This window comes from Henckelia pumila, chromosome 2, assembly GCF_033568475.1.
Source record: "Henckelia pumila isolate YLH828 chromosome 2, ASM3356847v2, whole genome shotgun sequence".
Lineage (NCBI taxonomy): Eukaryota > Viridiplantae > Streptophyta > Magnoliopsida > Lamiales > Gesneriaceae > Henckelia > Henckelia pumila.
Genome location: NC_133121.1, coordinates 4,463,016 through 4,477,335, shown reverse-complemented (window position 1 = coordinate 4,477,335; position 14,320 = coordinate 4,463,016). Strand labels below are relative to the sequence as shown.

At 32.8% G+C, this 14,320-nt stretch overlaps 1 protein-coding gene across 1 annotated transcript; it reads right to left on the bottom strand.

The window, feature by feature from the left end:
* Positions 1 to 8,765: 8,765 nt before the first annotated feature.
* Positions 8,766 to 11,149, bottom strand: LOC140883640 (thiosulfate sulfurtransferase 16, chloroplastic). Its single transcript, XM_073290189.1, has 6 exons — positions 10,922 to 11,149; positions 10,035 to 10,154; positions 9,836 to 9,909; positions 9,684 to 9,754; positions 9,409 to 9,462; positions 8,766 to 9,027 (listed from the first exon to the last, which is right to left on the bottom strand). Exons 1-6 carry the CDS (start codon positions 11,071 to 11,073, stop codon positions 8,953 to 8,955), a joined length of 546 nt encoding a protein of 181 aa, XP_073146290.1. The 5' UTR covers positions 11,074 to 11,149; the 3' UTR covers positions 8,766 to 8,952.
* Positions 11,150 to 14,320: the final 3,171 nt, after the last annotated feature.

Below are 14,320 nucleotides of genomic sequence, written 5' to 3'. Positions count from 1 at the left end.
AGTATTTAATTATATATTTATTTAAGGGTTTATTTTTAGCAAAAATAAGTCATTTTATTGACTTTTATTAATATTTAAAAATTCCCAAAGTTATTATTTCGGGATTTTGGTTTAATATCAGATTTATTATTAATTTTATTAGTTTAAAAATTTATATTTTATGCCATATTATCTACCTAACTATATTATATTAATTAATATTCCTTTTTAATTCTATTTAATTTATTTAAAACCTAAACCTACCCTACCACTATATGATTGAGCCGATAACTCTTCTTCCACCCTCCTTCACGCCTCCATCATCTTCCTTGACAGAAAACTCCATAGCCGATCCAACCAAGCTCCACCTTTGAAGATTTTTGGTCCGTTCGTCGTCCCGGGGTCCCGTAAACGCATCGTTCGTTGTCAAATAATTATCAAGGCATGTTTAACTCCTTTCTTTAACACCATATAAGCTATTATGCATAAGGGAGATTTTTGTTTCAGAATTTATTAGCCATGGTTCGGATATATTGCAAGTATGAATGAATTGTTGCATGTTTTGGTGAATTCATGATCATAAATCGTTTTGTGCCTTGCATGGTTCGGTCCAGAGGTGGTGGCTCGGTCAAGGGGTGTCCTAGGGTGCCTAGGGTCGAGCTGGGTCCAGGGGTTCAGGCTGGTTCACGGCTGGGTTCAAGCTGGTGCAAGGTTTGGTCATGGGAGGCGGCAGTTTAGGGTTTAGTGGAAGGGGGGCTCGGCTGGTCATGCTAGGCCATGACCCAGCCGAGCCAAGGCTGGGTTCGAACCGGCAGGACCCTGGGAAGGTCCTGCCGGCGGCGCTCCGGCCAGGGGCGGCCGGAGCGAGGCGGCAGCAGCCCCTTAAGGGCTGCTGCTCGCGCAGCCGAGGGCTAGGAGAGGGGGGGCGTCGGGTAGGGGGTGCTGGGTGGTTCCGGGTCGGGTCAGGGTAGTGGGTCGGGTCAGTAGGGTCTAGGGTCGGGTCAGGTAGGTCCGGGTCAGGGCTAGGTGGGCCGGGCTCGAGTATTTTAATTTTAAAATGTTTAATGTTTTAATTGATTTTTAGGCCAATTAATTAGAAATAAAATTATTTGGACCTCCAAATAATTTTATTTGGGCCTTAAATAATTTATTTAAGTTAGCACAATGATTTTTATGGGCTTGGGAGTCCATGAGAATTTTTGGGCCAGTCTAGAGTTTTATTGGGCTTAAGTTAAGTAATTAGGCTTAAATATTTTATTTAGGTCAAGTTAAGTTTAATTAAGTTATTTGGGCTAAAATATGATTATTGGATTTTATTTAAGTTTAATGGGTTTAGAGTGAGTGACCAGCAGTCTGGACCAACCCATGAAAATAAACTAAGTCCGGAATATATATTTAATTATTTTTATGCATGAAGTCTATTTTAAGTAAAAGTATATTTATTATTAAAATTAATTAAATATATATTACGGACATATTTTAAGTGCATGCATACATGAAATATTTTATGATGTGTTTATGATTAAGAATTGAGCATGAAAATATTTTTATGGAAATTGAAGTGATGTGACAGCATAGAAGTGGTTTTACCACTGACACAGAGGTAGTTCTACTACTGGCATAGAAGTGGTTTTACCACTGGCACAGAGGTAGTTTACTACCAGCATAGAGGTGGATTTGTCCACCGCCACGTACGATGGTTCTTTAGACTGATCAGTCGGCACAGTTATTAGTCACATTCATGGATATGACCATACACAGTTTTTATGTTTATGACATGCTCAATTATGTTATGTATGATGAAGAAAGTTATGTTATGTATAAGATTTATGATTAAGCATTTATGTCATGAAAAATGTTTCCACGCATGCTCATGTACATGTATATGTATTAGTATTTACGTGATGCATTATTTTTAACCTTGTTATAAAGGATTAGACATGTTGAGCCTCTAGGCTCACTACGCTTATATGGTGCAGGTGAGTATGATGTAGCTCCTATCGGTGGCGAGGACGTATGAGCGAGCATGGCAGTGGCCCCGTGACCGTCTCGCTAGGATTTTATTTATGCATGAGTTATATATTTAGGATATTTTTATGTTTTTATTGGTTATGATTAATTATTGAATTTTTATGATTTTAGTAGACATAAGTTATGAATTTTCACGATAGACATTATTTTATTTATTGCATGACTCAAGATTTTATCAAATAAATGTTTATTATTTTATTAAGCGAGTTATGATTTGAAATATTATTTTTAATATTTATACATATATGTATGGGCGTATATGTATAGTATTATTTAAAAAAAAAAAAAAGTTTTTCCGCATTTATTAGTAGTAGGCGTTTCACAGCCATCCGAGCTAAATCGGACATCAAGCGTCGTGAGAATGACTTCCATAACAAACGACCTCTGACGGGCCAATCTTCTTCACACAAACACGTGTCCAAGTGTTCGAACAATTTTGATGAATCCTTCAAGGAAACTTATGCTGCTCCAAACTGTCCACAGATCAAGCTATGCCCCACCTGCAACCTCCGACATGAAGGGGAATGTCGTCGAAACACTGGTGCCTGTTTCAACTGTGGAAAATTCGGACACCGAATTGCTCAATGTCCCGAAACCATGAAGGCAAGGACAGGACCACATACTAGTACTACTACCCAAGGCCAACCAAAGGAAAATAAACCCAATGCTCGTGTCTATGCAATTACTCAAGAAGAAGCAGGCGGTGCGAGCAAAGTCGTGGAAGGTACCATTCTAATCAACAATGTTTTTTTATCTGTTTCATTTGATTTTGGCGCCACCCATTTGTTTACATCTAAGAGGTTCGTAAGATGTTAGGGCTTGTACCTGAGTAACCGACCAAACCATTTCGATTAGCGACCTTACTAGTAAGTTAATCCAAGTTTCGAGGACGAAACTTCTCATAAGGTGGGGAGGATGTGAAGACCGTACATTTTTCCTAAATTAAGTTTAGGATCTTTTATTGTTTAATTATTTATTTGTGATAATAGTTAATTTATGATATTTTGTATTAGTATATTTTATGTCATCGAGATATTTTTGGAGATAGAATAAATATTTTGGGTATCTTGATAATTAGTTTACAAATATTATTGAGATAGATGATCACGATCAAGATGTAGTCAAATCTTGGGAGATATATTTCTATTTCCAACTCTTGAAAGTCATAATCCTAGTCAATCTCAAATTTCTTTGGTGCCTATAAATAGAGGAGCAGTGCTTGTGGAATAATCACACCTAAATCATCTCTATTTTCTCTCCTTACTTTCGAGCAGATTAGCAACCTTAGGATTTGTCAGTCTCTGCTATATTTTCGTGTGTAGAGGCTGCAACTTTGATCCATATTTCCGTCCACAATTTAGTTCCTTTTCTGTACTATTTTTCGAAGCCTTCTGTCAATATTAAAAAGGGGTTGTTCAATCCTCACGTGAGTGGCATAGGAATTTGTTTAAAGGATTGTCAGAGAAGATTCGTGAATTGAGAATAGATTAAAGAAGAGGCTTGCTTTGATTGGTTCACGGATTAGTGTGTTTCGAGAAGTACTTTCGAATTTTCGTTGAAGTTTTGGTCCAGGATTTGCAAGGTTATTGATTTCTGTACACATCTACGGTAAGTGGGCTTATGTTTTAAAATATTATGTATGATTTAAAATTTCGATCGTTCATGATATTCCTTCGAATTTTGCTATGTAATTGATATTCTTGATGAATTTGTTAAGAGTATGTTTTGGCACTGTTATGACTCAAATTATGAGTGGAAAGGAAATTTCCGAACCATGTTATGTTATGGCCCTGATGCGGTGGGTAATAATAACCGTTCTATGACCTCACCCCTTAGAGGGATTACATATAGGGGACTGATCAGTTAGCCATGATTAATGAGAGGAATTTTAGTGTCTGGCCAAAGTATGTAAATCATGTCTATTTTGTTATGATGATATTATGCTTTGTTATGCTTTGTTGGGACATGAAAGAAATGTTTTGTTATGAAATATATTACAAGTTTTGAGATAAATATATATATGTATATATTTGAAATGATCGATCGGCCCCCACTTGCTGAGTGTTTTCCAAAACACTCACCCTTTACCTTTTCCCTCCCAGATGATACAGAAGAAGAATTAGAGGATCGAGAACAAGACCAGTTTTGGGGTTGGTGAAAGAAAGAACTGTAGGATTTAATTTTGTTATTTATTTTGGGATTGTTGCATTTAATATTTTGATATTTAAGTTTTTTAGTCGCTTTCGCAATTATGTATTAGTTTTTGGGTTAACGAGTTGTAAAGATAATTTTTTTGGAGCTTTTATTTATGAGAAAATACTGGTTTGCATATACTGTATTAAGAGCCTTGTTGTTTTCGAATTTTATTTGAAAGAAATGGCGATGTCACCCGACCCCGGGATCGGGGCGTGACATAAATGGTATCAGAGCAAAACCAGGCTCATGGTCTTGATGGGAAATTAGAATTTAAAATTTATGATCTTGATGGAAAGGAACCACTTGGGTGTAGTATTTATATTGCATAGGCAATATAAAATTTGAAATTAATTTTGTGGGTGAATTCTTGGTTTAAGTTAGATTGAATTATTTAAGTCGTTATTTTTGGGATTCATAAGGAATCATTGGGGTATTGGATTAAGTTTTGATTGTTGAGACTTAAGTTGACATTTGAGATTTAAGTTTGATATTTGGACTTTAATTATGATTTTTTTAGATTTAATTTTGAACATTATTATTGAAATAATTTAGTCTTATGTTTTTAGACAACTAAGTTAATTCAAGTTTCGAGGACGAAACTTTTCATAAGGAGGGAAGGATGTGAAAACCCGGAACTTGGCCTCCAAGTTTTTTTCAATTTAGGAATGATCTCCCAAACTTGGAAGAGGTAATCTTTCCTTTTCTTCGAGATTGAACAACTTGGATACAAATCAACTTATTTCAGAAATTAAATCAAGTTGATTTATTGACAGAATTTTTATTATCTATCAAACTGATTTTATTTCCGTAATCGGAGCAACAAATCACTCTATTTTCAACCCCATATCTCGTCAACCTTTCCTATATAAAGCCACAAGACCTCTTCAAAAATCTCACACAAAAATACTATTTTTCACTCTATATTTTCGAGAAGCAGTTAGCCATTAGGGTCAAAAAATTTTCCACTATTCTCTTTTTATTTTCGAAATTAAGGTTTCCAATTTGTGTTAGATCCATTTTCGAGAATTGTGATTAGAATTAAGAGAAGAAAAATATATGTAGGTTGGTCATAGGCCTTCGTGACATAGGAATAAAATAAAGGAAAAGAGTGTTCTTATTGGCCAAGGGATTAAGCTCTCTCGAAAGTGATTTCTGAACTTTTCTTTCAGAATTGTCGGAGTTGCTGTACACCTTCAAGTTATTTGATTTCTCATACGTACCAAGGTAAGTGGGCTTATGCTTTAAAATTATATGTATGATTTAAAATTCGTTCGCTCATGTTAATCGTTGGAATTTTTCTATTTAATATTGTTCATGATAATACTTTGCTGGAAAAATGTTTTGACACTGTTATGAGTCGAATTATGAGTGGAAAGGGAATTTCCGAACCATGTTATATTATGGCCCTGATACGGTGGGTAATAATAACCGTTCTATGACCTCACCCCTTAGAGGGATTACATATAGGGGACTGATCAGTTAGCCACGATTAATGAGAAGAATTTAAGTGTCTGGCCAAAATATGTAAATCATGTTGATTTTGTTATGATGATGATGTTTATGTTATGTTATGATGAGACATGTTATGAGATGATATGTTTTGAAATATGACATGCTTGAAATCCAAGTATAAGTTTTCTCAAATGAATATATCTAAATATATATATTTTGATATGATTGATCGGCCCCCACTTGCTGAGTGTTTTCCAAAACACTCACCCCTTACCTTTTCCCTCCCAGATGATACATAAGAAGAATTAGAGGATCGACAACAAGACCAGTTTTGGGGTTGGTGAAAGAAAAAACTTTAGGATTTAATTTTGTTATTTCTTTTGGGATTGTTGCATTTAATATTTTGATATTTAAGTCTTTTAGTCGCTTTCGCAATTATGTATTAGTTGTTGGGTTAACGAGTTGTAAAGATAATTTTTTGGAGCTTTTATTTATGAGAAAATACTGGTTTGCATATACTGTATTAAGAGCCTTGTTGTTTTCGAATTTTATTTGAAAGCAATGGCGATGTCACCCGACCCTGGGATCGGGGCGTGACAGAAATGGTATCAAAGCAAAACCAGGTTCATGGTCTTGATGGAAAATTAGAATTTAGAATTTATGATCTTGATGAAAAGGAATCACTTGGGTGTAGTATTTATATTGCATAGGCAATATAAAATTTGAAATTAATTTTGTTGATGAATTCTTGGTTTAAGTTAGATTAAATTATTTAAGTCGTTATTTTTGGGATTCATAAGGAATCATTGGGGTATTGGATTAAGTTTTGATTGTTGAGACTTAAGTTGACATTTGAGATTTAAGTTTGATATTTGGACTTTAATTATGATTTTTTTAGATTTAAGTTTGAACATTATTATTGAAATAATTTAGTCTTATGTTTTTAGACAACTAAGTTAATTCAAGTTTCGAGGACGAAACTTTTCATAAAGAGGGAAGGATGTGAAAACCCGGAACTTGGCCACTTTAATGTCACGCCCCGAGACCGAGACGTGCCACCGGCGTTGTTTCAAATTCACACAAATTATAAAACAACCAGCCTCGTAGTACAGTATAAACCAAACCAGTCTATTATCATAAATAAACTCCAAAACTTCGTCTTTACAACTCGATAAATCCAAGTATGAGTTTTCTCAAATGAATATATCTAAATATATATATTTTGGTATGATCGATCGGCCCCCACTTGCTGAGTGTTTCCCAAAACACTCACCCCTTACCTTTTCCCTCCCAGATGATACAGAAGAAGAATTAGAGGATCGACAACAAGACCAGTTTTGGGTTTGGTGAAAGAAAGAACTTTAGGATTTAATTTTGTTATTTCTTTTGGGATTGTTGCATTTAATATTTTGATATTTAAGTTTTTTAGTCGCTTTCGCAATTATGTATTAGTTTTTGGGTTAACGAGTTGTAAAGATAATTTTTTTGGAGCTTTTATTTATGAGAAAATACTGGTTTGCATATACTGTATTAAGAGCCTTGTTGTTTTCGAATTTTATTTGAAAGCAATGGCGATGTCATCCGACCCCGGGATCGGGGCGTGACAGCTTCCATTTTTTTTTTTCTTTTTTCTTTTCCTCTTATTTTGCTGTGATCGACATGCATAGATCATATTCATTAATTAAGATCATTGTTGATGATCCTTTCAAACAATGTGATATCTTATATCGGGTAACTCCTTGAACCTTCTCCCTTTGGTTAAGTCTTACTAGTCTGAATAATGTTATTGTAAATTATGGTCAATATCAATTTTGATTTTATGCGTCGTAGAATTTTAATATTAATCATGTATCTTTTAATTTATGCTAATTTTCGTCGTTTTTACTCGAATGTGTTAAAGATTAAAGCTTTACATTCGAAAAATAATTAAAATTACAAAAAATTAAATATATCGAAACTGAAATTGAAATCTGACAACTCAAAAAATCAAAATCGCACAAAAATAATAGATAATAGATAAGATCAAAAATATTGTTTCCAATATAATCAGCATTTCTAAAGGTAAATCTTGTGAGTATCAAAAGCCAAGGGGTAAATTTTCTTATGGATAAATTCATGTGTTATGTTTAAATGGCAAAAAATCTCGTGTGATAGTTTTAGGGATTAATTTTATGAGATGAGTCTCTTATTTGGTTACTCATGAAAAAACATTATTTTTTATTATAAATATTGGTAGGATTGACACGTCTCACGAATAAAGATCGTCTCACAAAAAACCTACTCATGTTTAAATAATCGAAGAATTTTATTTGTATTTTTATGAGTATAATTGTGCATATACTTTGTTTCAAACAATCGTTCAAGAAAATATTTTTTGGCGAATGAATTGAGAATATTGTTTAATTTAATTATCTTGTATATAGTTAAAATATTTTTTTTACTTAAAAATATAATGTATTATGCTAATACTATAATAACAGATTCTTTTTATTAAAACACAAATGAAAAATACCAATGAATAATTATGGAACACCGACAAAACATAAACAAAGGATTATATTGGTTGGTGACGCATAACTGTTGGGCCAATCTAGGCGCAACCCGGTGTGTACAAGCCCACGATTACCATTTGGCAAGAAATACGGGGCCTGGCTCATTTCGGATTTTGACATAAAGACATGAAATCGGCTCGGCCCTTTCACATTAGCCCAAACTCCCAAAGCCTCACTTAGGAAAGTCGACTGTGTCGTTAATTTCGGTTGTTCTCTACATAATACATATGAAGTCATTCTATCGATATCCAAATAACACTAAATAATTTAGATCCTCGTATTTTAGTTACAAAAATTCATATGAGACGATTTCAATGATCAATTTTATGCGACAAATTTCTTAGTTAGATCATCTATGAAAAAATATTATGTTTTTATTCTAAATATATTATTTTTTATTGTAAATATGAACATAATTAACTCGTATCACGAATAAAAAAAAGTGACTGTCTCACAATTAACTTGCTCTATTTGTGTAGAAGCGGACATTATGGGTTGATTGGACAATCAAATTTTCACCATATCATGAAGAAGAAATATTTTAGGAGAAATAAATGTAGCATAGAAAATTTAATAAAAATCGACAGGTAAAAATTTATTAAAAAGTTTGAGGACAAAAGGAAATTACTAAAAATTACACCATTTCTAATTAGGAAATGATAAATTAACATATATACATGTCAATGCTTTCTGCATTAACTTTTATTTTTCTAATTATTTTTGTAAATGTAAAAAAGCCTCGTCAGGACTCTATAGGCAATCCATTTTGTACCCAAGCTGCATATCCTCCGGCCATATCAGTTACTCCACTAAAGCCCTACAATTAAGTTTCACAATTTTAATTACTTTCATGAAGAAATACAATTAAAAATACAAATACAAGCAGGGAAGTCGACAAAACTTAAATTAAAAAAAATTCAAATATATATATTTTTATTTCTTGCAAAAATAATAACGAGCTTTTTGTGATTTTATCATTCACCACAGTAATCCTCGTTTAAACTTTTAAAAAATATATATTAAAATTAAAAATTTTACACTTTCTTTTAAGTATAAATTAATATTCCACTATAAAATACTTGAAGTAATCAATTGGAACTTCGAAAGTAGCTGCTTCAACTTTAGCCACTCGAATTTTCAATATTTCATTTTATCAGAAGGATTTAGATTACAAGATGGGGGAAATGGAAGAACTTACAGCAGATAATAGCTCAGTCGCAGCCATGAGAGATCTTTTTCCTAATTGGCATCCCTGTAAATTGACAAATTTGAAGCCAAACAAACAATACTCAGAAAGAAGATTTTGAATAGAGACCAGAAAGAACTTATGTTGCATTTGTATAGAAATCCTTAAATTGGACGCAAAGGTTTGATTTCGAAAAAAAGAACAGACGAATTTATGAGTCTATGACAAGCGATTTAAAATCATTTATTTCAAATGTCTCAATCCAAACGCAAGACGAAACAACATACAACGATTATTTCATCATCTTTTCCATAATGAGCCAACACTTCCTCCAAAAATTTGGGATTATGGGTCATACCTATTATAACGCGATTCAATCAACGAGTTAGTCGAAGAACTTCACCAGATCGAAATTGTACTAAATCATAAGTTACTTAACCTGATCCAACTCTCAGCAAGAAAGGGACATTGACAGCACCAACAACATGCCCCGTGCTAAATTCCTCGGCGGTCCTGCACGAATGCAAGCCGCGGATTTTACAAATTTTGGGAATGAAACGCGAAACATATCGCCAATTGTTCGATTGCAACGTTGTTCAAGCTATATAAACGCGGGCCGATTGAAGAGTGAAGATCACCTGACATCAAGATATCGATGGCCTGCTAGGAGAAGCTCGTGCGCCACACGAACAGGCACCGACGTCGGAACACCTGCAGCCTGCTCCTGCACGCTCCTGTTTCCATTTGCTATGCCAATACTGAAACATATATATTCCACAATTCAATGGATTCCCCAATGTACATCTTTTATTAAACTCGAAGCAAGTTGATACATTACATTTTTTCTAAAAATTATACATATTCCCTTGCTTGGTCTGTTTCCGATTTTTATATTCCACATGAGGCAACACAAAATACAGTCGATGTAATACATTTTTCATATTTAATTAATATTATCATCTATTCTTTCATCAATCTACTAACGTTGTCAGGACAGTGTTACGATGAAACAATTCTCAACTTTTCCTTTCACCAAACTCTCCCAAACACCGCCTAAATACACATTAACTACTTCCTATAGATTTTTGTTTTATCCTATCAAAAGATTCATCGAGCAAAGCTAATGGAAAATTCTTTTTAAAATTTGTTATTCCGATAATTTTATTAATCTGTATAAAAACAAATACAAGGCTAAATACACATGACCATTATATTAGTTACAAAGAAAGGGAAAATAATGTAAATTTCGAAAATTGAACCCAAATTAAATTGAAGTAAAATGATATTGAAGGGTAATTTCACTTCTTTTATCTAATGCATTGAGGCCGAGAGCTCACTCGATACGCAATGCTTTGGTTCCGTCACAAAAAAAATTACAGAATACACACCCTTTTAAACCGATAAAACTTGCTACAAACAAAATTTTAGCAAATATCTGATTATATTCTAAAACTAATCATAATTTGTCGATAAAAAAACGCTATATAAAGAGTTATACGGTGCATTTGAAAATTAATGAAATCACCTGAAGTTGGAGCCATTGCGATAATTTAATCTGTTCGTCCATTTCGGATGGGAATGTTTGGCCGCGGGAATCGAAAACCTGTAATTAGTTGAATGATCCTCCGCCAAAGACGAAGCGGGAAAGGGGACGGAGATTATAATTGGCCTCAACATGGATAATATTGGTGGGTTTCTTCTTGCTAGTTTAGTTTTTCTACTAGTACTACGCCGAGTCTTGGGTGGGGAAATGAGAGAAATTTATGGGAAAATTTGTTGAATAATTTAGGCCCCATTTTGCTTTGCATGTATCTGTTTCTTGTCGCTATCGGCACCGATAGATAAGAATAATCGACTGGGAATGAGTCACGACAATCGTGTGGATAGAATTCTAATTTGGAATTAGATATTACCATTTTTCGAAACTTGGGATTTAGTTAATAAACAAATAGAAAGATAATTATAAAATAATATAGATGGTAACTATAGGAGGACACCTAGAGGTGTCAAAATAGATTAGATTTGTTGGATTGATCCGTCCCGTCATATAAAATAGGTGGGTTGAGTTGATAATTTTACAACCCGTTTAAAAAGTGGTCGACTCACACTGGCCCATCTAATGGTGGGTCGTGGTGGGTTGCGAGTTGACCCACCCCGTCACTTAAAACAGGTGGTTTGGGTTGGGTTTTTCTCAACCCGCCTTAAAGGTGGGCCGAACCCGCCCCGTCCCACCCCGCCTAATGATGAATTGCGATGGGTTATAGGCTAACCCGTCCGCCAATCCATTTTAACACATCTAACAACAGTACAACACCCGTTTAAATTATTAGTGTTATTATTATAATTATTATTATTGTTGTTGTTTTAAAGAGTTCTTTTGTTTTAAATTTAATTTGTTTTTCAAGGGGAGATCTGGAAAACGTGATAGGGTGTGAGGATTGACACAAATCACAATTGGCACACGTTACGAAGATCAGCATAAATAATATAATATATAATAAATATAAAATTTACATGTGCATTACGGTTCTGCCATGCATATATAGGATAGAGTACGTGCTGATGGCAGGCAGATGCTTACATGGCTTGCTTATGATCGAAATAATAATATCATGTCTAGTGTGATAATATTTATTATTAAAAAGATAATATTTTTGACATAAAACGTAATATTTATTTATTAATGATCTAAATGAGATATTTATTTCATAAAATTAACATGTAAGACTGTTTTTAACATGAAAAGGATATTCGACTGTTTTTTTTTTTAAAAAATAATCTAAAATAAAATTGGAAAAATAAATTTTGTTAGAATTAAGGATAGTAAAATAAAGTGCACGATGAAATTAAGTAAAACATGTAATTTAATTAAAGCATCAATGAATATTATGAATGCGATCATATCATCCATCAATGTGTGAACATCTAGACATCGTTTGCACTAAAAATAAAATTAGCCCGATACGTGCAAAGTCCAAGCCCAATAACAAATTGTTGCTGAAAAAATCGCACAGAAAAAGCCCAATAAATAATTTGAATTATTTTTTATGGTGAAAAGCGGGTAAGAAATTCGGATGAAAAGATCGTTGTGAAAATCGTGTATATATAGTGAAATGGGGAGTGGGTAAAACTACGTTAAATTTGAACAAAACGAAATCGACGAAAGGAGAACAAGCACAATCAACTACTCACAAACTTGCAATCACTATGCAAAAATCTCTACAAATTTCAACTTCCACAACATTCTTATAATTTTTTGGTTTATGGTCGCGTCAGTTGATTTTTCTAGCTTTTCTCAAATTCGCATGAATATTTTTATGTTTTGTAAAATTCTACTGTTTGTTGAAAATATTTAAACGGTGTTAGGACATAGGAGTTTATTTCTTGAGGTTTTAGTTTAGTTTCTTTCGTATTAATATTTTCTTAGGATATTAAAACTGACAATCAAGTTTGGAATTCACTGTCGTTTGGTCATTAGAAGTTAGATTTTTAGTGCCATTTCAGTCAAATTGATCATAATATATTTGTAATATTTAAAAACAAATTCTACTGAATTTAATAGGATTTATTATTATTTCCAGAAAATATGAAAGAAAAAATAAAAAAATAACGAATAATAAGAAAATATGAAATAATCGAAACAAACTTTAGAAAAAACATAAAGTATTTTATTTTACTTCCTAAAGTAAAGAAAATGATTGGAAGATGAACCCTTACACATCACTTTTTTTTTTTTTTTTCCTTTTTTCTTTTTTCCTTGGGTTCATTATTATATTTCTACTTTATGTTGTGTGGGCTGTGGCCTTTTGCGCACTATCACGCACTACGATAACATGAGCTAGCTATTCACAAATTCTGAGCTCCAACATTGGTTAAGCTCAAGTACAGAGGTCGTAGTCGGGATTTTTGGATGTAAAGATCGGATAATTAAATATTTTTTGTTGTGTTTTAATTTTTAATTTTTTAAATGTAAATTTCTATAATTTCTGTAAAATTTTATTTCCATTCTGAAAATTACATATTATTTTTTTCTGAAGTGGAAATAAATTTATTTGTTTAAATGTGTTTATAAAATATAAATAATTATATTTAAAAAATTTGTTCTCTTATGAAATACAACGACATAAATTTTAACAATTTACGTGAAAACCCATCAAAGCCCTAGTGTAGTGATACACCTAGGCCTCTACTCACTAATAAATTGAAATTGACTGAAAGAATAAATAATAACTAAGAAAGTCAATGATTCATGAAACAATATTATATTTTATTATAAATATAAATCGGGTCCATGTATATTACGAATGTAGATATATAAAACCGTCTCATAGCAAATGTACTCTTATACAAAACAATTGATTGATTATTTTAATTCAAAACAAAAATGTATAGAGTTCACTGACCATCATTAGATCATCTTTTATATATATATATATATATATTTTGGAAGTAGCGTTGCAAGGCTAGGTACTTGGGGATGGGTTAATGAGATCATATTTCATGGGTATTACACAAATCATGCAATCGATAATCAATATTTTTACACATGAACATAATTAATGGGATATTTTTGATGTGGCAAATCATGAGACATTTGATTTATGATTCGAGTAAAACCTTAAGATAAGTTGAACTCTACCCATTGATAGTTATCGATTAAAATCATGGTGGTGTAATTGTCGTAATACTTATATTTTATAAACGGAATTTGACTGTTGAGATTTCACGTACTTATCCATTGCCACGTAAATGTGAGTGTAATTTAAGGCACTAAAATAGGAAAATAATGAATTATTTGCCGGTGTGATTCAATTTCATTAAAATCTTGTTTCGAATGCGAAATTAACGTTCACATTCACAAAGTTCATGTGTATTACCTCAAAAAAAAAAAAAAAAAAAAAAAAAAAAAACACACATACAGTTC